This window comes from Micrasema longulum, unplaced genomic scaffold, assembly GCF_059751315.1.
Source record: "Micrasema longulum isolate JH-2025_06_02 unplaced genomic scaffold, ASM5975131v1 h1tg000438l, whole genome shotgun sequence".
Lineage (NCBI taxonomy): Eukaryota > Metazoa > Arthropoda > Insecta > Trichoptera > Brachycentridae > Micrasema > Micrasema longulum.
Genome location: NW_028277638.1, coordinates 1,061,699 through 1,088,751, shown reverse-complemented (window position 1 = coordinate 1,088,751; position 27,053 = coordinate 1,061,699). Strand labels below are relative to the sequence as shown.

At 31.3% G+C, this 27,053-nt stretch overlaps 1 protein-coding gene across 1 annotated transcript; it reads left to right on the top strand.

The window, feature by feature from the left end:
* The first annotated feature begins 4,673 nt into the window (after positions 1–4,673).
* On the top strand, positions 4,674–25,650 carry LOC148281545 (alpha1,4-N-acetylgalactosaminyltransferase 1-like). The gene is made up of 4 exons (XM_088226568.1): positions 4,674–4,974; positions 16,636–17,487; positions 18,951–19,075; positions 21,305–25,650. Exons 2-4 carry the CDS (start codon positions 16,715–16,717, stop codon positions 21,544–21,546), a joined length of 1,140 nt encoding a protein of 379 aa, XP_088082694.1. The 5' UTR covers positions 4,674–4,974; positions 16,636–16,714; the 3' UTR covers positions 21,547–25,650.
* The last annotated feature ends 1,403 nt before the right edge of the window (positions 25,651–27,053 follow it).

The following is a 27,053-nucleotide window of genomic DNA, read 5'->3' as shown; positions in this document are numbered from 1 at the left end:
TTGAACTAGTCCGAATTTTTTTTTATGTAACGTATTATCAGCGCTATGATTTTTTAATGTTTTATATTTTAAAACAACTTCGCGTGTGACGTCTCAAGTTCTCTTCCGCTTCTCCACGGTCAGTCCGTTCTGTCGATTGGTCTGTTGACGGCTAGTAAACCGAAAATTTTTCACAACTCTCTTATCATTGATTGATTTATACTAACTAGTGACGTCGTTCAAAGTAAAGTATTGTATATTTTTTTATTTTTTTATACATTTTCAAGAAAGATTGCCGTACAATTGAATGCCCTATTTTTTACCGCGCTTAAGAAAACATTTTTAGTATCCAATTTCCCGTAGGGCTAAAGTTCCTTGTTGTATTATTGGGGTTAGCACGCCTCAGCGTGGCCCGAGGGGTAGGGCAGAATGGCAAATATCGCTTTTTTCAGATGTTATTTTTTATGGTAATTATTCATTCAAATAAGATTTGTTTCTTTGTAAAAATATAATTAAATATAAATATGTCTACAAATATTACCAGTTGTCCATGATGTGACCGGGCTGATAAATAATACAATTCTTTTTAAGAAGTAAAATCAGAATCCTAAGTGTTTTCAATAGCTACTTTTTTTTCTTCATCATAAGTCAAGAGAATCATTAGGGAAATATCACATACTACAAATACCGATAAAAATGTGTGCAATAGGTTGAAAAAAAAAGGCATTTTTTACGGTTATTTTTTATTATTATTAATAAAACATATAAACATACGTATAGAAGATATTATACTCCCTATAGAAGATATTATACTTATAGTTATTATAAAAAAACTCATTTGGGATCGTACATAAAAAGAAAACATTTTTGTGACAATACATAATATCATGCATAGTAAATACATACATCCAAAATAGTAAGAAAACATAATATAAGAAACATAAAACACAGTACTTTACACCATCTATAACTATATTTTTTAATTTCGACAGTTTTGGATTTGCTCTTCGACTTTTCGTGTTTTAGCTCATCGGGCAGTTTATTAAATTCGGAATGGCCAATATTTTCCAAAAACTTATTTCCGAACTTCGTTGAGCGAAATTTAGTACAATGAAGATTTTTTTAGCTACGCGTGTTATGGTTATGAATGTCATGATTAAATGTGTATTTTAAATTTGTGTGAGCAGAAAAGTTTATGATATTTAAAATAGTCTTCGTGATGTCATGCAGTGGCATCACGTTGAAAGGAAGTGTTTTTGTCTGTCGGTAGATATCCTTGACATGGGAATCCCATTTCAGTACAAGAATGTTTCTCAGAGCTCTGTTACGTAGAACTTGTAGCTCCGATATCTGATTTTTGCTGGTGAAACCCCATATACTCGTACATGATAGATAGGATGGTTTCGAAATCAATATGGTTATTGTGGAGACATGTTTTTTTTAATCCCATTTCTCCACTCTATTTCCTCATCCCTTAATCTTCTTGCTCTTTTTTATCTGGTCTAATGTAATATAGATTTTTTTTCTCTTTACTGTGTAACATGTTCTCTCATTATGTTTGTGAAAACCTTTAAACGGATGTATGTACTATTTTTCATATTTCATATTTTTCATATAACAACTGTGGTATTTCCAAAAAAAAAAAAAAATACTTTAAAAATAAAATTGTCAAAAAATACGACTCTACGCAACATGTTTGGCCTTGACAATTGTGACGTCAAAATTCGTGACGATGTTCTATGTAAATTCAATCGGTCACAAACGAATTTCAAAATTTTCATCATAATCATCTTAATTCATACATATAAAAAAAATATAATGAAAAGACGGTAAAATTAGGTACTTAAATATAAAAGTAACACGTAGGAATATCTTGAGAATAATATTACGTTAAAAAATTAAGAGAATCTTGTGACAAAAAACTCCGAGAGTTGTGAAAAACGACAATGTACAAAGTAATATTGTTCACCATAGAGATAGCCCGAATTTAACCGAATCGTGACGTATTAGGGGCGTGGTCAACGCAATGAACTGTTTTCACGGGAATAAAAAATAATGGATTCAAAAATATTTTTTATGCTAATAATAAGTACAAAAAAACTGGTTTTTGTTCGACAGTGTTTCATAGACATTCATATAACATTGTAAAATTCGTGATATTTCCCTATTACAGTTGTGAATTACAGCATACGAGTAAGACACCAGGGCCTCTAATATGATGGGAAGATAAAAAACGTTATACCTTCACCTTGACGGTATAGTTAAAGATAAATTCTCTCCAGAGATTACGACGATACACTACTGACCCCCCACCTTTAAGTTTTTGGTCTATCTACGCACTCAAATGACATAGCTTTAGTATGGCGTCATAGTTGAATATAAAATTCTCCCGACCGATTACGAAGTTACACTAGCGACCCCCCCACTAACAAGTTTTGTAAGTAAGTACATCGGTTTGTATCGACGGGTCTAGAACCCCTCGATAGTTTATCTACGCATTAAAAGTAACAAAAATTTCGTTCCAATATGCAATTTTTCCTTTAATTATAATTTATTTCAATTTTTAATCATTTTGAGGTTGGCACTATTTTTCTTAAAAGCCTATTAAAATACGAGAGAGAAATAAGTAAATTTTGATGTCGAATTAAGTTCTGACATAACTGTCAGCTTTGAATACGAGCGGCTAGATGCAAAAAATAATATCGCTAGATTCTGCCCTATTACCATATAAGATTATCTAGGCGTAAGAAAGTTGCCACTGTAAAAAATATGTTATTATATTTTTAAAGTCGGTTTTACTATCTTTATCTTTATCTTTTGTACGTATCAAGAATCAAGACATTCAAGGAGCCGACCTTGTAATCACTCAAAAGATAAATACAGACGATCGTTAAGCATACCACCGTCTTGGTAATTGTCAAAAGTCATATAAAAATCATGTTCAAGCGAGCATTTTTTGCTTGTATTAGGATTTATTTGAGTTTATAATCGCTTTGAAGTGAGCATTTTTTATCACAGAAGCCCATTTAAAATATAATATAAATGAGAACTATTTTAAATGTTAATGAAGTAAGGAACGCGTAATAAATATTTGGGGTCATTCATTAGTTCATGGATCTTTTCAAATTTTGGGGTCATTCTTGGATCATATGACGTCGAGATGACAAGTTGGTAGAACATTCCGAGGTAGATATAGAAAAGAAGTTAAGTGTACCGTCTCGATGTGTACAGATGAAGATAGCGTTCGTAATTGCGGCCCAGGATATATAGGACAAAGTGGGAGAGCTATTAAATATAGAGTAAAAGAACATTTAGCATCGCATAGATTAAAAAACGACTTATCAAACTATGCATCACATTTGAATGAATTTAAACATACTTTTGATAAAGCAAAAAACATAAAAAGATAGATTAGAAATTTTAGAAATAAATAGGATAAAAAATAATAGCGATAGAATTTTAATAAATCAACAGATAGAATTTAAAAACTCACCTTTATTAGCCCCCCTAGTTAGACCCTGTACATTTTAATAAAACAATAAATATTTTTCATATAATAGAATATTCTCTTAAAAGTATACCGCCAACACATGTTTCAATAATATGTCTCACTCTGTTCCATTGAAACATTTCGTATTGTATTTTTTCAACTTATTTTTAAATGTACCTTCACTTAAGATAATATTTAGTTTTAAATAAATTACCCTTACACTGTATACTATTCACCAGTCTGAAGATGCCCATTAGAGGGTGAAAGCGCTAATTGGTCAAAATAAATAAGTGGAAGTATCCCAAGTATTTTTTAAATTAATAACTTATATGTAAATATAAGTTATTACATCATCACTATGGAATTCCATCAAGAATTGTCGATAAATAATTTAAATGAAAGAACATGCTTAAGTTATCGCAGTTATAAGTCAACGCGTGTGTAATCTCTAAGTCAACGCTCGTGCAGTTCATTGGCGAAAAATCGGCGTTTTCTATAAAAAATAACAAAATACATTGCATTTGCAAAATAGTAAGGAGTATCTAATACAGAAAAGTGAAAATTAAATTACAATTACTATGGCGACTGCTTTTCTTGACATTTGGCTTGCCAACCGCCGGCTAATTGCAATAAATAGCATGATATTTCCCATATTTACACCGGTGAAATTCAAATATGTGATGGCGCAGCAAGATTATACGTCGCGAAACGTAAATATTTTGACGTTGAATATTAGGTGTTTACGGATGTTCCATTGTGATCGCGAATACGATAAACAACCATTGTGAGAAATTGTTATCATGTCGCTTATTAGCACGTTGATAGTTATTTGTGATTGAGCTACTGGTACTCGTATCAAATGATCGCTGTATTAGAGCTGTGATTGGAGATTCGAGTACGAATGCAGTGCCCAGTACACCATTAGGTGCGGATTGGGTGATTATGATGATGCTCATAAAATCGTACAAAATAATAATTATGCTAAAAAGTTGGTACTTTTAGCAATTGCTATAGCTATTGTCAATGTATTATAAATTACCAGTGCTAATGCTAATTGTGAATTGTGACACCACTATTGAAAAGCACGAGGGTCGTGAAGGTCGATGCTGCATCAAGGGGCGAGTACAACAAATAATACAGGCAACCCCATTAGATATTACAATATACACTTTTCTGATAATACGCATGCGCCTTGCTTAACAGCCACGCCAAAATACCATTTGATCCCCTCACAATACCAAATACCCAGTGATTTTTCACGTCAACTGGCTTAACTCAGTTAAGAATTGTATTTCTAGCGCGTTGCTCGTCACGAGTAATGAAAATATAGCGAAAAATGTTGTAATTAAAGCACAAAAAGCCTGTGAACGAATTTTGCTACGACCAACCATAATTTTGATAATGGGAGCATTCGAGGTTATGTTGAATCAACATTATTGTACAAGAATGCTCTCAGATTTGTGATTAATTTATTAATGGATTGAATAAAACAGCATTTTATTAAGGTGAGTGTCATGTCTAATTTTAATTTGACCGTTTTTAGTATAAGTTGTTGTTATCAATTTTTCTTCTGGGCGTATATTATGGAAACATACCGCGTAGTATGTATGTACATCGATTCATAAAGTAATTATTTAATTATTAATTGGATTGTTATCAAAAATGTTAATACAGGGAAGGAATGACCTAATTTGTTTAAAAATCAGACATAATAAAAGTTTCGAGTTTTAATACACGTAAATGACTTACGAATGAGAGTATTTTAATTTAAATGTCGGTATTACAGAAAGTTTACCATGTTCAATACAGCGATGTTTTTTTTCATTTAGTAAATTTAATTTATTTTTTTATTAGCAATTCCATGTCTATGTCCGCTCCCTAGTTGGAGAATATGGTGTCCACAAAGAGCCTTCGGCCAAATCAGGTTCGTGTCCCATAGCTCTGATATAAACTGTCTATGGAAAGTCAGCTCCGGACGTCCAGGACGGCAAGAACCTCACGAAAGTATTCAAGCGTGGTAAAGAGGATATGCGGTGACAAACAGTTTTGATGAATAGGTATTTAAATATCGTTTTTATGTCACTCTCTCGCAAATTCCTCCCCGGTACTGTGCGAAAAAGACAACTGCACATCGAACTGATTATACCTTACTAAAATCGTCAAAATCTACGTTTCGCTGGCCCGCTTTCCGCACCCCAAAACTGAACCGATTTCATTGTTTTTTTTTTAGAAAGATTATCATATGTTGTTGTCTATTTATACGTATATTTATACAAAGTAAAGTATTTACTTTGAATTTTATAATAAAGATACCATTCACGAATATGTCGCGAAAGCGATGAAACCGATCACTGGTTTTAACATTAAAAAAAAATAAAGTTAACTTAATTAATTCATCTTCTATTTCTATAATAAATGATAAGATATATAAGTTTACCTGTATATTTGTTGATTAAAGATAATGTGAAAGTCTAGACATATCATAGAAAAGGTTTTATAACACGACGTTGACTTGTTTAAAAAGATATAGGATAATTAAAAACTGCGTACCTTTTATTACAGAAAATGTTTTTTTTTTAACATAATATTGTTTTTAAATTCCTCACTTACCTATTTAAAAAAAAATTGATAATTTCATAATAAATTCGGTTCTCGTTTTTATACGCGATGTATTCAAATTTGATGTATTATATTTTAAAACCGGAAATAATATTACACAATACGTACCTATATAATGTAGATAATTGTTGAGAAAAACAATTCGTATTTCCGATTCAGTTGTCAACTGTAGTCATTTTATCTGAGCTGGAATGTTCCTAATAATATAATTATTTGTGTTATCCATAAAACATTTATATCAATCCCGTCAGAAAAAAATCCAGGATTAGTATTCAAAGTCTTGAACATACCCAAAATATTGATAATATCAAATTATTTCTCTGTAGAAACAGTTTTATTTTTCTTTTTTTCTTTATTCATATTTCAAAACATTGTTGAATTAACTACATGGTAAAATAAGAAGTATAAAAATAGGAAACTTGTTTTCAGGCTTTGCCTAGTAGGTAAATTGGTTCAGCCGAATGAATCTCACCCACATGATAAAGGTTTCAGCTCTTTTACTTCAGAAAAGCCAACAGATGGAAGAGTTGAAGAAATGTGGATGTTCAAACATAGGCATAATGGTGAATGAAGTGTGTGAACGCGGTGTGTGAAGTGGCCACTTAAACCATCCACTGACAGGCCCTGTAAATGCCTAGACTTCCATATTACCTTCTCAAAATTGTTTTCCCATTCTGTTGCAACAAATTTAGATCTGTTTAATTCCCTAGGGGGGAAATCCAGCCTATCTGCAAGCATTTGGACATACTCAAAACATTGTTGCTTAAACTAACTAGTGTAAAAAGTATATTGTGTTTTCATGCGTTACCTAGTAGGTGAAATGGTTGAGCCGGATGAATCTCACCCGCATGATAAAGGTTTCAACTCTTTTACTTCACAGTCACAGGCAGAATGGTGAAACCAGCCAACGACAAGTTATAAGCCCAGTAAATGCCTAGACTTCCATATTATCTTCTCAAAAACGTTTTCCCTCTCTGTTGCAACAAATTTATATCTGATTTATGTTGATAATATTACAGTTAATGATTGTTCTTTATAATTAACATTTGACTGATAATATAACATTTGAAATTAAGTAAATAAAATGAAATCATTAATGATCTTGTAAAATTTCCTCTGTATACTAAAAATGTAAAAGTAAATGGACAGAGCCATTTAAAATCTGAAGCAGTCTCTGATTGGAGAAAAATACAGGGAAATGTTTGGCCAATAACCAATGGGTATGGGTCAATAGTACCTAAATCACAGAGTACCTATGAATATCTTCGTATAATAGACGACGAGGGACCATTTTAGAAGCAATTTATTGAAGTGCTGGCAATTATTGGAAAATAAATTAAGTTCCCATTATTATCACGCACAACGCCATCTTGGGAGAATTTCAGTTGCAGGGTTTATCACAAATATTCGCGGTAAGGAAATACTAGTATTTTTTTTTATTAAATGCAAAAACGAATGATTTAACCCATGCAAATATTTCGATTTTGATGCTTTTTTTCCACTTTTTCGAATGTTATCCATAATACTACTGTAGAAACACAACTTTGTTCAATTCATTATTATAAATATCCCCATAAAATTATAAAACAGATTTCTTTTTGCGCAGAGTGAAATTCAAATGCCTTATTTTTTATACGGCAACATTTTCGGGGGTCACCGAGAAAAATGCTCTCTGAAAAATCACTTTTTTGTGTTCTCACCGTCTTAACCACTAATTAAACCTCGAAAGCCGTTGATGTGTTAGCAGAAATGTAATTTTTCCCAAGTTTTTTTTGTCTCTTGGCGAGTTTAGGTGAAAAGAAGTTATTTTTTTATCCAGAAGAAATAATTATTTTCATATTTTGTATAAGTCATAAGAACCGTTTTTTGTTTGTAATTTATATGATAAAAAAAGGCAAAAATCATTTCAATAATATTGAATCTTCATACTGTCAAAACCTGATCTAAGTGATAGTTGTTAAAAATCAAATAACTTCCGTATTTTTTGTTCACATTCTCATTAAGTTTTTTTTATTTTTATTAAGGAACAAGGACACAAAACTGGACATACATACATACGAGTAGATTAGATACGGGATATACCTATTCAGTGCGACGGGAAACTTGGGTATAAAAATGTAAAGTTTATATTTGTAGCACTAACTTTGTGGTTATTCATTATAATAAAATAAATAAAACAGCTTTGTTTTTAACCACCAATTTTTATTTTCCACCGACCGATTTCAAAGCAAACGAGCTTCTTCGTCAAGGTTTACGTAACTAATGAATTGATTCCTTTTTTATTTTTATCATGTTCACTAAATGCTACACGTGGACACAATAAATCAAGTCGGCGGGTGGTAGTTTGATTATTTTGATTTATTTTTTTGATTATTTTCGAAGTAAGACAGGAGAGGACTAAAAGAAATATTGTTTATTTGGTTATTAATTATTGTTTGATAAAAATAAAAAAGGAATCAATTTATGAGTTACGTAAACCTTTACGAAGAAGCTTGTTTGCTTTGAAACCGGTCGGTGGAAAATATAAATTAGTGGTTAAAAACAAAGTTGTGTTTTTATTTATTTTATTACAAAAAAATGTTTTCTCACACGCGGTAGAACAATTAATTGTACGGCGATGTTTCTTATAAATGCAAAAATAAAAATAAAATAATAACAATGAACTACTTTTAATGGCGTCACGAGTTCTTGTGAATCAACCAATTATGGAGTGATGTGATAGATTCCCAGTTTACAGGAAGCTAACTAGAGAACTTGTGATGTCACAGGCGGGGTAGTGTAAAAAAGTTAAAAAATCATATCGTCGATACTACGATGCATATACATTTTTTAATTCGGCTTAATTTAATATAATATAAATGTTTTTTTTTTAAATTAAAAACCAGAACTTCCTCATTATTGTTTACAGCGTGCAATGTGTTACAATATTTAAATTAAAATAATATTAAAGTGAAAGTGAACTGAAACAAAAACTAAAAAAAGACAGATGAATCTATAAGAATCTTCTAACTCGTCCTTTTCCCCGTGACCAAGGACGGTGGCTGGGCTCAATCATTATTTTTGTGGTCTGCCTCCAGGTAACCACTGAAGACCACAGCGTAGATACATGTGATTAAGTCGCTCCATCGGGTAGGTTATCTTTTAACTTCCACCCCGCCCATCACAACGAGGTTTTCGAGGCCGCTTGGTTCTCTCCTGGAGATGTGTCCAAGTAATGTAGGATTCGCCTGTATCATATTGTTGACAGTCGACCAATCTTTAGTTCATTCTGTACAGACACATTTGAACGCATCGCCGGAATTCGGGGCATTCTTCTTCAGCACTACATTTCGAAGGTATCAATTGTTTTTCTGTCTGACTCTCTCAATGTACATATTTGTACTCCATATAGGAATAAATAATAATGAATAAATCAAAAACTTGGTTCCAAAAACGGAAAAAAATCTAATGTATGAAGCCTGTTTAAAAACTAAAATATGTTATACGCAACAACTATGGGGAACAGGATATCAAAACGACATAAACAGACTACAAAGACAACAAAATAAAATATTAAAGTTAGTATATACCTTCCCTATCTAACTGCAACTAGAGAACTTTTTAAACAAACTAAGCAATTAAATATAACTGAACTCTTTCAACTAGAATCATTAAAATTTATTTATAAATTAGCCACTAATGTAATTGTAGACGAAGAACAAAAACTTGTAAAAAATTGTAGTCAACATGGACATAATACAAGAATATCAGACAAATTCCATATACAACTTTCTAAAACAAGACAAGGACAATCAAGACTAATGAACCAGGGACTGAAATTATACAATAAACTAACAGACAAAACTAAACTTTTGTTTGTCTTTTGACTCAGACAAACTTTTCAAAAGATGTAAAAAATATTATTTTAAACAATAGAGTATGAATGAAAAATGTTTACATTTTTGTAAGATGAATGTAATAATCCGTAAGGGTTAATATATACATTTTCAAATTAAAAAAAAAATTAAAAATGTGGAGAACACCAGAGTTTAAACAAGATTAACCTTAGTATTTTTGTTAAAACTTAGCTCCTTCCATATCTTGACAAATCTACGCACTTATAATATAAGAAAAGAAAGAATATAATTTTTTATTTTTTTAAAAAGCGTGGGGAAAAATGACTCAATCATTAATTATGAAAACAATTCCGTTTACGGATCATCTTTAGACGATGAGTTATTTTTTAATTCACTCGAAAATAATTACCAAAAATATCGTATTATCCTTATTGTCATCACAACCTGCACCTTGCAGTTTCATTTCACAACATAGAAAAAATCCACACGGCGCGGCACGGTAAAATAATATAAATATGGTTGATCGATGTTTATAATATTATATATTTTTTTGTTATATATTCAATAGTGACCCACCGAAGTTTCAGTTTCGGTTTCGGCCAATGAAACGGGTTTCGGCGGCCGTTTCGATTTCGGCAAAAAATGGCCCAAATGCAGTCGGGATGTGTCGGAATACGTTCGGCTAAATTCGAGTGGATCTTATGGCTCATAACTTGGCCGCGTGACCTGTGACCTGTGATCTGTGACCCTTGTCTCGGCTTTCTGCCGGTAAGTGATGTCAGTTGTCACGTTAAATGTACGTCTTTTATTTCGTTGAGTATTTTATTTAGCTCGTAAGGTTTTACAAGAAATCCACCTACTTTTGGGCGTTTTGAAGTGACTTTTAACTTATTTAAATAATGAATAATATTTAATACTAGGCAAACGCATCAACCAGTCAGGCCAACTAATTTCCACTCGATTTTCATTCGCAGTATTTTGCCTGAGAGTATCCGCTGAATAAATGTTAGATAAATTCAAAATAATATAATAAATTATTTTTTTTATTAACTCACTTTAAACAAATTTAAAGAAAATGCTAATTATTAACGAATTAAAACGAAAATATTAATTATAATATAATCTAACTGTAACTACCTAGTATTTAATTTTTTTGTACACTTTAATATTGTTAATTTTTTATCTTGTTTGAAAGAAGAAAGAAGGGAGGACTGATAGCTAGCTCCGTATGGATCCACCGGCGAAAGGATTTTTAAGTCCGAGTAAACAAAAAACTTTTTCTTTTATTTTTTAAAATTATTTTATTATAATTTTAATATTTTATTTATTTATTAACGTGTGATGCAGAGTGGCTATTTCAATGTACGCATTTTTTCTTCTTTTTTTGACACTGTATTTAGTAATGTATAGAAAACTATAAATGGCCTATAATTTTGGTTTATTTGTAAATATTTTTTTTTTGTTTTTTTTGTTGTTTTATTTTAACGTGCCGTGTGGATTTGTTCGAGATAGGCCGAACTATTATATTTTTTTACAACCTCGTCATAATTACATGCTGAATCATGTAATTGGTTTACTGGCATCATTGTTACTTTTTTACTTTGTCACAATTTTGATCAAAGTTAAAAATATAGATCAAATGGATTATTAACATTTTGATAAAAAGTAGAGCATATTATATTATTGGTATTCATTAAACAGTCTATAAATAATAATATAGGTACTAATACCAGTGAAGTAAACAACGCCTATAAAATTAATACTTACAATCATCTCCATTCCCCTTTCCGAACCCAGAGGTGCGTAGGGCACTGCATTTGTAAATCAAATGTAGCGTATTTCAATAATCTGTTACAGGAGGGAAAGGCGATTACTCCTACAATTCAGGTCCTAGTCCAGGAACATTGAAATGCTGCAGTTTAAAACACCTTCGAAATTAGTATTTCACCTCTACCCTACCAAGAATCGAACCCAGGGCCTCAAGAGTGGTAGACGAACGTGCCTACCACTATACAACCATTGAAGATGTTAGGATTTATTCTGCGTACTGCCAGGGTTTTCGAAAATACCCGCGTACTAAGAACTCTTTACAACTCCTTGGTGCGAAGTAGACTCGAGAGTGGCTCGATGATTTGGGGGCCACATGAACTGAAGTACTCTCTTATGATAGAGAAAATCCAAAAGAAGTTTCTGAGATATCTCTACATGAGAGAGTGTGAGTATTATCCTTGGCTCTACCCGACCGAGTTTCTCAAGGGTATGCTTGGCTACAACAGTTTAAGACTAGAAGTTTTTTTTTTTTTTTTAAATGAATAACCCGCTAAGCCTCTATTTTGAGGCTTGTCAGCAGGTGGGATAGAGGGGATATGGAAGAAGGTAATGAAAAATACACCACAACACCCAGACCAATTGAGAAAAAAATCTTTCTTGGATTTTTTCTTGCAACTGGCGGGAATCGAACCCGCGACGCCAGTTTCACAGATAGCCGTCTAACCAACTGCGCCGCGGCGCCTGTCTATGGAATGTGTATTTGACTACACATTTTTATCGATTGTTGCGCGGTATGATCGGTAATTCTGAGATTATGATGAGCATTTATTTGTATGTTCCTGATAACTACCTAAGACAGCGTCAGCATAGATTGTTTCATATTCCGATATACAGGACCAACCTGCCGATGGTTATGCCTGTTGAAAGAGCTACCGCTATGCTGAACAACATCGCTCTGGATGCTGATCTGTTCCATGTATTCGAAGGGGTTTTCCGGAGCAGGATTCTCCTACTATTTTGACAAGGGTCTCTTTGTGTGTTTTTTGTCTTTTTGCGTCTAAAATTTTATTTTTGGCTTCAATGGCTTTATCCCAGGTTTAAAAAAACATATACATGTTTAACTAATACAAGTTCAGTATCAAATGGTATACTTTTGTACTTATTACGTTGTGACATAAAATGACAATTTTTTTTAAACTGCTCATACGTCGTTGTTTTACGATCCCGACAATATATGAAATAAAACACATTTTCGTTATTTTATTTTATATCAACCATACTATTTTAGATTTATATCTATGTAAGCCACGAGACATTTTTTACAAGACGTAAATTAAATTGATCAAAGTTCAATCAACTTTAGAGGTTAAAAAGGGTTAAGCAAGTTTTTCAAAAAATCGAAAATTACCTAATAATTCAATAACACACCCATCACCCATACTTTCATAGGAATTATTACGCTTTGTGATGATCAACCAATTCTGGTTTAATTTTTGTATTTCAGATATAGAATTTGGTATTATGTAGGTAGGTATATGCAAAATGCTTGTTTTTTTTTCAAATATGATTTACCTTTTCAAAATACTAATATTTGCGTTCTTATTATTTACCAATATTGAAATTTGATCGTCACTTTGTAAAAGTCGTAAATAACTATGATAGAAAATGATTTTTGATTGAACGGGGTTTGATCGTCGGACCTGTGATCACTACACAGTACAACAACCCTCTTGCTTAGTGGCAAGCCACCTCCAAAATAGAAGCTAATACGTCACCTACGGTTAATTAGCGTCAGAGTATTTCTATGCTTTTTCAGGTGTCCAGCAAGGCTCTAACCTGGATCCATTGTTGTTCTCTATTTTCATTAATAATATTGAATACTTAATTTTGAACACGCGTTTTCTGTTATTAGAGACTAGAAGGGTTGTGTATTTGACTACACATTTTGATCTATTGGTTTGTATGTTCTTGATGGCGGCGTCAGTATAGATTGTTTGATATTCCAATATACAGGACTAAACTGCTAGTTAGAAAAACTACCGCTATGCTGAACAACATCGCCCTGGATGTTGATCTGTTCCATATCTCCGAATGTGTTTTCCGGAGCAGGGTTCCTCCTACTACTTTGGCAAGAGTCTCTCTTATGTATTTTTTTAAAAATGTAATGTGAATTTAAGTTTTTTATATACATATTACTTATGAAATAAATTTAATTGAACTGAAATTAAGTTAAAGCACGAGTAAACCATAAATTCATTTTGTAAAATAATATTTAAAACCAACAAGTTTTATATGTATGTTACCTACGTTTTGTGAATCTGCCGCGTCCACAAATGAGAGGTTCTGTGTTTCAAAAAATGTGACTTCTGTAAAGCGATCAGTTTTACGCTTTAGGAAACAATAAAAAAATGCTGTGTACATTTAAACAACATTTCACGTTCTCACTGTCAGTACTCGAACCAAGGACCTCAAGCGTGATAGGCGATTGTGCCAACCTCTACACAACTAGGACAACCCCTACAAACATGATTTTTGCCTGAGAGTAGCCATCGAGTTAATAACGCTCGTCCAGGGTTCTGGTTCTGGTTCTTTTTCACACTCAGAACTTTATTCTTTATCTGCCCGGACACAGAATGTAAATTACCTATTTGCTGCAAACCCATGCCCGGGATTGAAACCAGAAATTAGTGTTATTTTGTGATAACCATTGGTTAAAAATAGAAACCGATAAGCTGATTTCGCGGTTGAATAGGATTTATTTAGGTTATGTTTTGTAATACGGATATTATTATTATAAACGCGGTCTCACTTTTTTTCGTACAAAAGTATTTCGTGTTTTCTCCCTGGATTATTTTATTTTTTGTTTATTTATTTATACGCCCTATGGGCTTTTACATTTATTAGCAATACATTCAAGTGCAGCAGTGTAACATATCTAAGTAGTAAATATTAATATTAAAAAGAGTAAACTAAAAAATCCCGCAAAGGCATGGTCTGTTCGTGGGTATACGAGAATATGTTAATGAATTTTTGCTCCTATAATAAATAATGGACTGTAATAATATTTTTACATAAGAAAGAAAAAAATAAATATTCTGTAATAGATAAGATGGTATTTCGTTTTTATAGTAATTAAAAAAGGAAATAAAAAATATTTTTTAAAAATACAATAATATTCCTTATTATTAAAGGGTAACAAAATATAAAATAGAAAAAAATGTTTGGTATCGTATATCCTCTTAAAATACGTGGTTTATTTGAACAAAAACCCCTGGTTCACATATGATGTGTATGTTGCCGTCAACTTGATGGTAGGAGTCTCTTATGTTCTTTTTGGAACCGAAAAATATTTGAGATTAACTCATTACAACAGAGATGGAGAACATTTTAAAGAAAGAAATACGGAAGTCTAAGCAATCACAGGGATTGTAGTCGTGTAGTAATAGTGATTGTCATTGATTGGTTTGTTTGTATATCCACTTTACACACTGTGCAACATTCACCATTCTGCCTATATTTGAACATCCATATTTCTTCAATTTTCGTGATACTACATTTTTCTAATAGTTTATAAGACAAGGAGCCATATTTTATTATTTTTTTAATTCTTCTTTATGTAAAATCTATTCAGGAGAAAAAAAAATACATAATTAATATCTCACAAATAAAAAAATGCAATGACTCAGTTTTTGTCTTGTACACTTCACTCTCTGAACATTTTGCTAGTTATCTCTGTATATTAAGCCTTCTTTGTATATTTTCACATGTAAAAATATTTAAAAAAGTATATTGTCAAGTGTCTTCGGCACGGGTAATCCCAGTTAGGTCACATTTTTTTATTATTATTTATCATTGTTTATAATGGAAAAAAATAAAAATAAAATACATATCTATATATTATCATCATCATTCCCTTTCCCCACCTAATGGTGCATGGGGCACTGCATAGGTTCACCAATCGCTGCTTATCTTGATCATTTTTGTTACATGAAGGTAAGATGCTCAGTCTTACACTACAGTTGCCAATCCAGGAACATTGAAATATTCTAATGCAAAAACACATTTTCAAATAAATGTTTCATGTCAACCATGTCGGGAATCGATCCCGAGACTTCTAGTATAGAAGGCAAAACTGCCATATATGCATGTGGCCATTTATAAATTTTAATTCATTTGCCGAATGGAAATATAAACTAAAATAAAAACCAGGATAAACTTTGATATACGTATGCATATTTACTATTCATCGCCTCATTAATACTGTCAAACTTTTTTAATTTTATTATTATAAAGTCCTTTATTTTATTACCCCCAACATTCTGTCAGCCAGTTTTGAAGCAACATGTTCCTGAATCATAGGTGGTTGTAAATTTGAAGGGCAATTGAGTATTTATGATGGATTCACGATCGCATTCTATATTTTCAGAACTAACTGTTGCAATGTACTAATAATGGTAATGCAACAGTTGGTATAAATATTTTAAAATAAGAATTATAAATTACCAAAGAAAGTCTTTTTTTAAGGTTTATTAATTTAAGCATTCATTTTTATTGAATTAGGTGAAAATCAAACATTATTTTCAAAACAACAAAATAAATCGAACCACAATGCCATTTCCCCGTAGGTAAAGTGGATATAACGCCATATTACTCTGTCTTTGCATACAGACCTCGCTTCTTTTACATTTTTTTCAGATTATTCCCACTTTCAACATGTCTATCTTCGCAATATGTGTTGGATTTGGTCATGCCATGTCTTTCTCGATTTCAGCATCCGTCAATATATTATTTTCTATGTATTTAAATGTGTCTAAACCAATATTTCTTTTCTGCTGATTTTCCTTAAATTTACTAATGTAGTACCTACCTTTTTATGATATAGCATGTGGCACTTATAAGACATTCACATTTATTCATGAAATATATTTTTGATTATTTCAGATTTAAATGAAGGAAAATGTAGAGATTATACAGCTGACTTTGAAATAGAAATGATCACTGTATTCGATGAAGATTAAGGATGTTCTATCAAGGATGCTTCTCAATTTTCAGCAAAGTACGCAAAAGGTCCAACTGCAACTACTCCCGTATAAGGGCAGCAAAGCTAAAAATAATAAAAGCTTTGACTTTTATATTCGTAGTTTTAATACTGATCCTTTACAATTTAATAATTTTGAGTAAATTCCCATCAGATGGCATTGTTTGCTTTAATAAAGTTATAAGTGATGATATCCCAGATATTTTAGATGATGAAGTTCAACCTCCAAAAAATGGTAAATCTATATTCTTCCACGAAACGTCGTGCTATGGAAGCAATGGCTGGGTGATAAAAATTAATTCCAGACAAGCGTGTGCGGTGGAATCAGCAGCATACCTTAATCCGAATTCAACTATTTATTTGCTTTACACATCACCAATACGGTATCCGAATGTGACTGTGTTTTCATCATCTGAATATCGAGTGCTGCGGGAATTACTAAAGTACAAAAATATAAAAATTAGGAGAGTCAACTTGAAAAGATACTTGGAGAATACTCCATTACAAGAATGGTTCTACACCGGTCAATTGAACAGATCATCTTATGTCAACTCCCACACGAGCGATGTTCTTCGTTTTCTCTCCTTGTGGAGGTACGGAGGAACATATTTAGACTTGGATGTTGTTTTGATGAAAAGTTTGGATACTCTAAAACCAAACTTTGCTGGAGCTGAGTCCCATCGGAATGTTGCCGTTGGCATATTAAATTTTGACCATAGAAAAGTTGGCCAATTCTATGCAAATTTATGTTTGAGGTAGGTAATAATAATGTATCTATTTTTTTATACAAAATGTTGCTTCATGTTTTTGATATTTTTATATGTTCTATATTTTAAAGTCTTGTACTTATTATTACTTAGAAGGGGACTCATACTTTAAGAAAAAGTACTTGTCTTGTACAAAATTAATAACCGTACAGTTTTAATCAGATGAAAATAAAACGTATTTCGCAAAGTAAACGTCGAAACAATAAACATATAGTATTTCCTCAGAGTAAAAATTGCGCAAGCTATAGAGGACCCCAAACGTAGGAAAACTATTCTATGACTATTAGATATTAAGTTAGCTACAGTTCGCAGCAAAACAATGGGCCGTACTCAGGTCGAGAACTGCCAAATGGATATCAATTTGCATCGTAAATACTTTTAAATATGTACCTGTGTATTTATTATTACAGGGTTAATCCAATTTATTTTTTTATAATTCGCCTATATTTATTTTATAAAACTGAAAATACATGTGTGTGTTTATTTTTTAATTATTTATTAATTTTATTCACAATAAACGTATGTTACATTTATTGAGACATAAATCCCAACTCCATGGAGCCAAAGTCTTGTGTTGAATTTGTTTGTTTGTCGGTCACATCTCCGAAACTGCGAGTGGTAGCGGTCTGAAATTTGGACATGTCATTTTAGGTGCAATTTCAAGGTTAAGGTTGCTATTTTGGAGTACAATTTGAATTGACCTCTACTCGATAAAGACTTAAACTTTATTTGGATGCCTAGTGCGGCCCCGACATATTGCCTGTAATCAACTGTCATTATCAACAGTAAACATATTTTAATTCACAAATTTATCCCCTAAATTGAGAAAAAATAGTATCTGAAGTAAATTTGTTGATAAAAGGAAAGTTTTCAAATAACATAATACATGTGTCGGGACAATAAATGCCAAAAATCATTGTAAATCATGGGAAAATATTCAAAATCAATTACCTGTGAAAACTGACTCCTTTAACTCCTTTGACGCTCCTACTGCTGCAACCAAACATACTGCAATTCACCATAGTCATGTTTTATTTATTATAACGTAAATATCAAAGTAATTTACAAACAAAGCCAAGCACAGCGACAAAAGCATCCGATAGAACCGTTGTGCCTATGTTGTCAAACAAAACAAAACGGCCGCCAATTTGTTGCTAACAAACATCGCTTGCATTCTATGAAACATCGTGATAGGGCTTCTCTATAGGTTGACGCATTACTCTGAGAGTATTTTACTAATTAATACCTATTGCATTTATTTTTCGAATGATTCATGTTTTGAATTTAACTTATCAAAATATAAAAATTCACTAAAAAAATTCAACCTTTAACTGGACTGTTTTTTTTTTTTAATTTTAGCTTATCGGTAGAGACCTTTATTAATATTATTACTGTTGTATAAATTTTTATTTTGTTGTAATTGTTTATTTAATAATATAAAATGTTTACAGAGAGTTGGTATCACATTTCAATGGTGATGATTGGGGTCATAATGGACCCGGTGTTATAACGAGAGTTCTTAGCAAGGTGTGCAAAACTAATAAAACCTACGCCATGACAGTCAGTCATTGTAAAGGTAATAATAAATACTATTTTTACTTGTGTTTGATGTCAAGATGGCCGCCAGAGGAATATAGTTAACGCAAAGAAATTTTTCGGAATGTTTTTATTCCATAAAATACAGTGATACGCCGTTTCTATAAGCGGTAGCATGCCCATTATTACTCTGGGGTAATAACTTATTTGAAAATATTTATGCGAATAAAGTATGCACATAATTCATTTTATGTACTTTAATTGTATACATTGCAAATAACTATGCAGAGCTCGCCCGTCTTATGACAAAACGATGCATCTCAAAAAATCTTGAACTGAGATAATTGCCATTAAAATGTTTTATTGCATTTAAATCAGAACTTTTCTATAGTTATTCCAAGTAGCCAATTGGCTAGGAAGCATTATAAAAAATAATCTTAAGTACGATATGACAGATCTTAGAGAGTAGAATATTTTGAGCAGTATTACGGCAAAACGATCCATCTATAGATACATCGTTTTGCCATCAGATGGGCGAGCTGTTGGACTTACTTTACACCACTCCTGCTGCAATTAAACCATCTATCCTATTTGCTGAATGGCCATCACTTTAATTCTCAACTCTTTTCATTGTGTTTTTCCTTTTGTCTCAATTCTTCTTTACCTCATTTCCTCCTTTTGTTTACAATTACATGCTTAACCCTTAACTACTATAATGAGTCAAAATGGCCCATACACAACTCATTTTTACAAACCATGCCCTCAAACTACGAGATTTCATATTTTATGTATTCCTAGTTTATGCTGAAACATCAGACAGGGTGGAAGTATTACAACTGTTTGTTTTATAGCTTCTGTAATAATAATGTTTATGGTATTTGACTGATAAATAGTATCCGCATACAAAAGTGTCTGGGTCATGTCTTGAGGTAGTATTTACTATTTATTTTATTTTCCTAGCTTTAATTTTATTTTAATTTGTAATTTTATGTATTATAAGTAAATGTGTTTGTCACTTTTGAATAACTAGTAAATAAATAAACACTAGTAAATAAATAAAATGTATTTTTTTACTATAATTTTTTCTTTGCATTTTACAAAAGGTATACATAAGTAACAAATACAAAAAAGCTATTACATTAACACAAAAAAAAAACTCACAAAGGCATGGCCTGTGTGTGGGTATACATTTTTTTTTATCCTAGCTTAAATAATTATATAGTACATACTTTTTCGGTGATTTTGTGTGGTGAAAATGAAAGTTGATCAAAGTGAAAAAAAAAATATCAGTGGTTTGCTAAATAAAATAGTGATGATAAATTAATGTAACGACGATGAATCTGAATTTTGTTTTTTTTTAATGATTGCTGTTTTCGGTTAAATAACTGTTTTTATATAAGAATGTTTTAAATAAAAATAAAGACTTATGTATTTAATCAGTAATAAAGTACATTTGATTTTATGTTGTTTGCAGTCTTTTTTAATTTTCTAATTAAATTGTATTCTTTCTAAATTTAATTAGCGTGCTTTCCTTTCAAAAATAATCTTATTTTTTTTAATAAGTAAGGATTTTTATTACATTTCTACCATACACTTTACTACATTTAGAATTATGGTCCAAATCGACCCATACATAGTGGAGATGTAATATTATTGGATTATAATGGTTGAGGGTTGATGTAATAATTCAAATTATTATTAGAAGTGTTGCTTTATGTACATTTAAACTGTTTATTGTAAGAGCCCTCTGGGCATTTAATAAATTAATTAATATCCTAAATGTAAATTCATCTTGGAATTTTTTAAAACAGTTTTCACAAACAGTAAATGTAATAAATTTGTTTTTAAAAACCGAAATATGTAGGAATGTTTTATTCATGAATCAAAAAATTTACTTGCATTTTAAACTAATATCAACATGCAGAGACAAAACTTAAGGTGAGGAAAGTACATTCTAATCTCATATGCAGAGAATAATCCAAAGGTGAAGACAATAGAATGTACTTACCTCACCTTAAAGTTTGTCTCTGCATACAGGTATACGTATTGTAGTCAAAATGGTACACCTCTAACACCTTTAAAGAATTCGTAGTGAACTTGGTAGTGTGTCAAATTTTAAGACTATGATTGACATGAGGATTGAGGAAACATTTTTATTTTATTTTAAAATATTAACTTTTGTTTTCATGGGAGTATGATTTTAAAGAAGCTCTATAATAGTGTTAAAAGTTAGTGAATAAAAATGTGTTTCGTAATATTTATGTTGCAGGTTTCCACGTACTTCCTCCATCAGCATTCTACCCGATCCACTGGAACTTGTGGGAACTGTATTTTAAAGCAAACAAATTCCACAGCACATTGAGAAAAGTCAATAATTCTTATGCTATTCACGTTTGGAATAAGTTTAGCATTAATACCAATGTGTATCCTAAACAAAATAATTCTGCCTACGGGTACATTTCTAGCAAATTTTGTCCTAATGTATATAAGGCAAGTGGAGATATCTTTTAGAATGTGAATAACTGTTAAGCTCTCAAAGTAATAATTCTCTAGAGAAGCCTTTAAGCTAAGCATTGAACAAAATTGTTCCAAATTTTTGGTTTGGTTTTAGTTTGGTTTTTAGTTCAACAACAAACGTTTAATGGACGGTTTCGGTTTGCGCTCGCAATTCTCAACCTAAGTACTTAATGCCTGTTGTATTGCTGTAATCTGTAGCTAACTTCGTGGTTAATAATAATAGAATAGTTTTTCTCTTTTCTCTGTACAGGCGACTCTATTAGATTATTACTCTAAGGTTAGCTATATCTGAAAACATGTTTATGTTGACTGACAAAAAGACCATTTACCTTCTAAGCAGCTTTTGCATTCACTTAATTATATCACAAAATGTAATTTTATGGAATGAATTATCATTCAATGTATAACACTTTCTGATTTAGAAATGAAAAACTTTCATTGTTTCAGTGAAACTAATATTGGAATACATATTAACATACCCCATACTGTGATCTGTATTTATAATTTTTGGTTTGGAACACCTGTTGATGGGAGGATTTCTCTGCTGAAACTATAGCAGAGTTCTTTTTCATTTTATGATACATAATTTATGTTATTTTAATTCGGGAAACCATGGATAAGAGATAAATATTTGTGGGGCAAAAATTAATATACACTAAAAACATTGAAAGACATTTTAAAATTATTTTAAGTTGGGTATAGAACAAACGTTAATATCATAATGTGTCACATTTCATTGCTAAGAACAGTATAATATAAACAACACTTGATGTTCATTTTTTGCACAACTGAACTAGAAATATGCATTTCTATAATAGTAAACCTCGTTTTTGTACAATTTGTAAACTTATACAGCTTATTAGGATTATCCAACTTGTGAGATACTTGAACTTGGAACAAATCATTCAGTGTTGTAGAATTTAGTTATATCTTTGAAATAAAATGTAAATATACTCAATGTTTAACATCTCTCGGAAGGAAGAATTCTATTGAATAAAACAAATCAAGTTGTTTCTCAAAGATTAATGGAATATTTTCCAGTATCATATTATGCAGGGGAATTCATTAAATGGTCTCCTAAACATAAGTTGATAAAAGAAAATAAAATACATCACAATGTTTTTTTGTAAATTAACGCCGAGACTCAGGAGAAATTATTTTTAAATGTAACAATACACTCATCGTTTACATAATATTAGGCATAAAAATACTAGGAAGAAAGTACAATTGTTTTTTTATAACTTAACTTGCAATATTGTTTTTTTTTTTTATGCAAAACATACCAATATAATATTTACATTGTATGGTTCTTGGGAATATAACACCTTATAATATTTTGTTATTCCTAGAGGTTACTTTTTTTAGGTTTATTATATGAATACTATATTGTTGTGGTAACTTTAAAAGGTTATATTATATCAAATGCATGTAATCTTTACTTCCAAGGAACAAACAGTTATAGCATTATTTTATTAACATAAACATTATGGCGGCCTCCGTGGTGTAGTGGTCAAGACGCTTGACTCACGCCCGGAAGGTTCCGGGTTCGATTCCCGGTGAGAACACAAAAATTAAAAATGTGATTTTTCTCAAGCCTGGTTGTTCTGTAATGTAATTCACCACTGTAATTGGGCCTCCTGGCCTGTTGTGGTGCAAAAAAAATAAAAAAATATATACTTTTTTAATGAATCAATGTATTTTCTGTTTGCATTTATGATATATGTATCGCTAGCCCAAAGCAACAGTGATATAAACCCGGTACTTCATATTTTTTAATAATTAAAAAATTAATAATGTTTTCACATAATAATATATTTTGAAGTTAGATAGTTAACCTATGTGAAAATATAGTATTCATAATCTAATTTAAATAATTGAATTCTGTCAGACCCTTCGCACACCTCAAAATCCGATTATATGAGAATAGGTTATTCAGAGATATCTCACTGTTGCTTTGAGATAGCGATATGTGTTTTTGTGTGTGAATGCAAGTGTGTGTCAGTTAACATATATATTTGGGGGGGAATTCCATGGAGATGGAGTGTGAGAAGGCAAAATGACTATTTTTCAAAAAACCAACATGTACTGTCCAACAACATACATTGTCCAAGATATCCCAAATTATTTAAAGATTTTAAACAATTCAAGAACTATTGGACAGTATCAATCTGTTATTTCTCTCTGTTTATTATGTCGTCTTTCTACATTCTACAGACTAAAGATATAATACTGAAAGTATATTCTCACATGTAAATTATTTTTTACAAATATATTGTTAAGAGTCCTCGGCACGGGTAACCCCAGTGAGGTTGTATTATTTTTATTATTAATTATTGTTTAAAAGTGAAATTTTTGTAATTTATAGAAAAAAGGAATCAAGTTCGGGTACAGTGGGAATCGAACCACAGATCTTTGATCCATGAGTCCGAGACACTAGCCACGGGACCACAACCCGATTCTATCATTCACGTTAGTAGCTGCTCGATTATGGAATAATCTACCCACTAATATCAGAGACCTTCATTAACATTCAAATCATGTACAAAATTCTACTTCCTGAATACTTGAGTTTTCCTTTCTCCTCCTCGTTTCCTTCTCTCTTTCCTTCCCTCTTTACCACCTTCTCTCTGATGAGATTAGATCATACTATGAAAGGTATGATGGAGATATTTAGGAAATTTTTATTTAAATAGTAAAAATGCATATCATTGTTTTTATTTTATTTTATAAACATAAACGGCAAATCTGCTTTAACAAGCATTTATAATATTAACATATTTGTTTTATAATGAAAATATAATTTAATATACCTACAATATGTCCATATATCCCCGATTTTCTTAAATTGAACAGTTTGAGTAGTTAGGAAGAAATTTCCTTGGCAATATGGCTGCCCTTATGTATATGTATGTAAACTGTATATGTTTGTAAAGTGTTTGAATAAAAAAATAAATTGATACACAACAAAAATATTTAATTAGAACAAGTTCTAAAAAACAAAATCATTTTGTGCATACATAGTAGTTCATAATGGTGATCGAAACAATGCTTTGCTTCGTGTTACATAATTTGTAATATAAAAATGCATGTTAAAAACCAATTGTGGGCAATTAATTTTAATTTTTAATAATTAATATATGTAGAACGTGGCACAGATAGATTGTCTATTTTCTAATTTAAAAAGTCCATTATATTTTATGGATTGGTTGTAAGTAGCAAATCTGTTATTAGTTTTGTAGTTGAGATGTTTTTAAAATTTGCGTTGAATATTCTCAAATCTAGCAATGTATTTTATATACTGTGGGCATTAAACAATTGATGCTAACTCAAGGTTACTTTGAACCAAAGAATAATGTACATGCTTGTTTGTAAAGGGCAATTTAATAGACACCCATACAAGTACACATAACTTTAGCTGAAGTATTCCATGACAGGTGACTCACAGAATTATGTTCCTTTTTCAAAGCAATAAGAAAAACCTTTACCAAGAGACTGACCTGCTAGTGAATAGTCACAATCGTATAGGTAAATCCTATGACATATATAGAATAATTCAGAATCACGCATAGTATTTATAAATCAGGATTCTATTATACAATTGATGTCATAACCATTTAGTCATATATTATTTAAGAATATATGACTAAATGGTTTACGTTTTGATAGTAAAAAGAAAAAGTCATTTATAAAAAAGATGACTAAAAATATTCTTAAAATAAAGTATGAAACGATGGTAAAATAACCATAGTTTATCACTTTTTTAAACTTCTTAGTAAAACTGTTTTATTGAAAATGTAGTTGCTGTGTTTTCTTAGGATTTGTAAAAATGAAATAAAAATAAATATGCATACCGACATGTAATTATATATGTACTTTTAAATTCTGAAATTATGTTGGGTTTTTATTATTTATTCTGAAAAACAGCATAATTTATTTTGAGGTTTAAAACATATTAACAGTTTGAATCTGTTTTCTTTCATATGTTTTTAGAATTTCCAGTAATATCCATGGGTGATTTGTAAAACAGGTTGAAATGTAAAAGGTGTGTTGATATTTTTGTGGTATATGAAAAATTATAAATAATATGTACATCATAAAGTGTTATTTTTTACTTAGTAACCAATCAAAGTGCTCATATCGTTAATCGAAATGTTCATTAAGTACAGTTGATTTTTTTTTTTACAATGATTTTACTTTTCGAAGGAACGACTGATGAATTATGATGTATTTAAGTCTAAGTCAGGTCTGTTTTGACCTCCGAGTAATAATTCTCCAAAACAAGTGTTCAAAATTTTTGGTTTGGTTTTAGTTTGGTTTTTAGTTTAACAACAAATACGTAACGGATAGTTTTGGTTAGCCCTTGCTATTCTCAACCCGTACTATAATCTGTAGCTAACTTCGTAGTTAATAATCATAGAATCAACAGATTACAACAGAGATGAAGAACATTTAAGAGAAGGTAATATAGAAGTCTAGGCATCTACAGGGCTTATGACCTGTCATTGGCTGGTTTAAGTGGCCACTTTACACACTGTGTAACATTCACCATTCTGCCGATATTTGAACATCTATATTCCTTCAATTCTTTCATCTGTTGTTTGTGGAATTTGGACAAACTCAAAATATTGTTTAATTATAGAATTGTTTTTCTCCGTATGGGCGACTCCATTGGGTTATTACTCTAAGGTTTATTTAACCCATGTATTACCCAGTCAGGGCTCTCCGACAAATTTTGAAAAAATCTAGATAAGGTCTGACTTAACTTGCAAAACTCTAATATCTAAAATCACAAATTTCATAGGAGAGTGAAAAAACAGTATAATTTCAAAATTAAGGGGAATTTTGAAAATCTAATCGGTTTTATTTATCATTGTTTATAATACTTATTTTATTAGTTTTTTGTTGATTTCATTTATTTACATTTAGAAGAGATATTAGGAGTTTGGGGGTTTGCAAGGTTGAGAAAAAAAAAAATTGATTGGGAGATTGGAGATTTTATTAGTACTGTATTAAAAGCCGTTTTTAGGTAAATATTATGTTTTATTGCAAAATACTGCTTTAGGAAACAAAAAAATACAAAGAAATACACAAAAAAATATTGTAACAGACGCGGTGGACTGTCTTCCGTAGCAATCGTACCAGTCACAAGCAGTGTATATTGTAGGTACTAGTGTCAACGCAGAATGGCCGGGCGTAGGCAGGCCGCGGCCGGCGAACGATAAGCTCCAGGGGAGGTATCGCTGCCTAGATATCCCTTGCGGGGTCGCTAGTGGGTAGCACTGGCGGAGGCAATCCTGAAGCAGGCAGCCAGGTTTTAAGGCCGGTATGCATATTACACACAATATTACTTTAGGAAAGTTTATAAAAATTGTAGGAATGATTCAAGTATTTTTTTGTATTTAAAAAGTAATACAATTATATCTAGGTGTATATTTAAAACTCAGTAAAAACCAAAAGCTGCCTATACAGGGTGTTCTTTAAACCCCGTCACATCGGAAACC

What these genes read in the sequence shown, in the direction of transcription:
- LOC148281545 (XM_088226568.1), top strand. Translation starts at nt 16,715, where the DNA reads ATGTTCTATCAAGGATGCTTCTCAATTTTCAGCAAAGTACGCAAAAGG. An exon ending in TATGCAAATTTATGTTTGAG is followed by an intron (nt 17,488 to 18,950) that starts GTAGGTAATAAT and finishes AAATGTTTACAG; the next exon opens with AGAGTTGGTATCACATTTCA. An exon ending in GACAGTCAGTCATTGTAAAG is followed by an intron (nt 19,076 to 21,304) that starts GTAATAATAAAT and finishes TTTATGTTGCAG; the next exon opens with GTTTCCACGTACTTCCTCCA.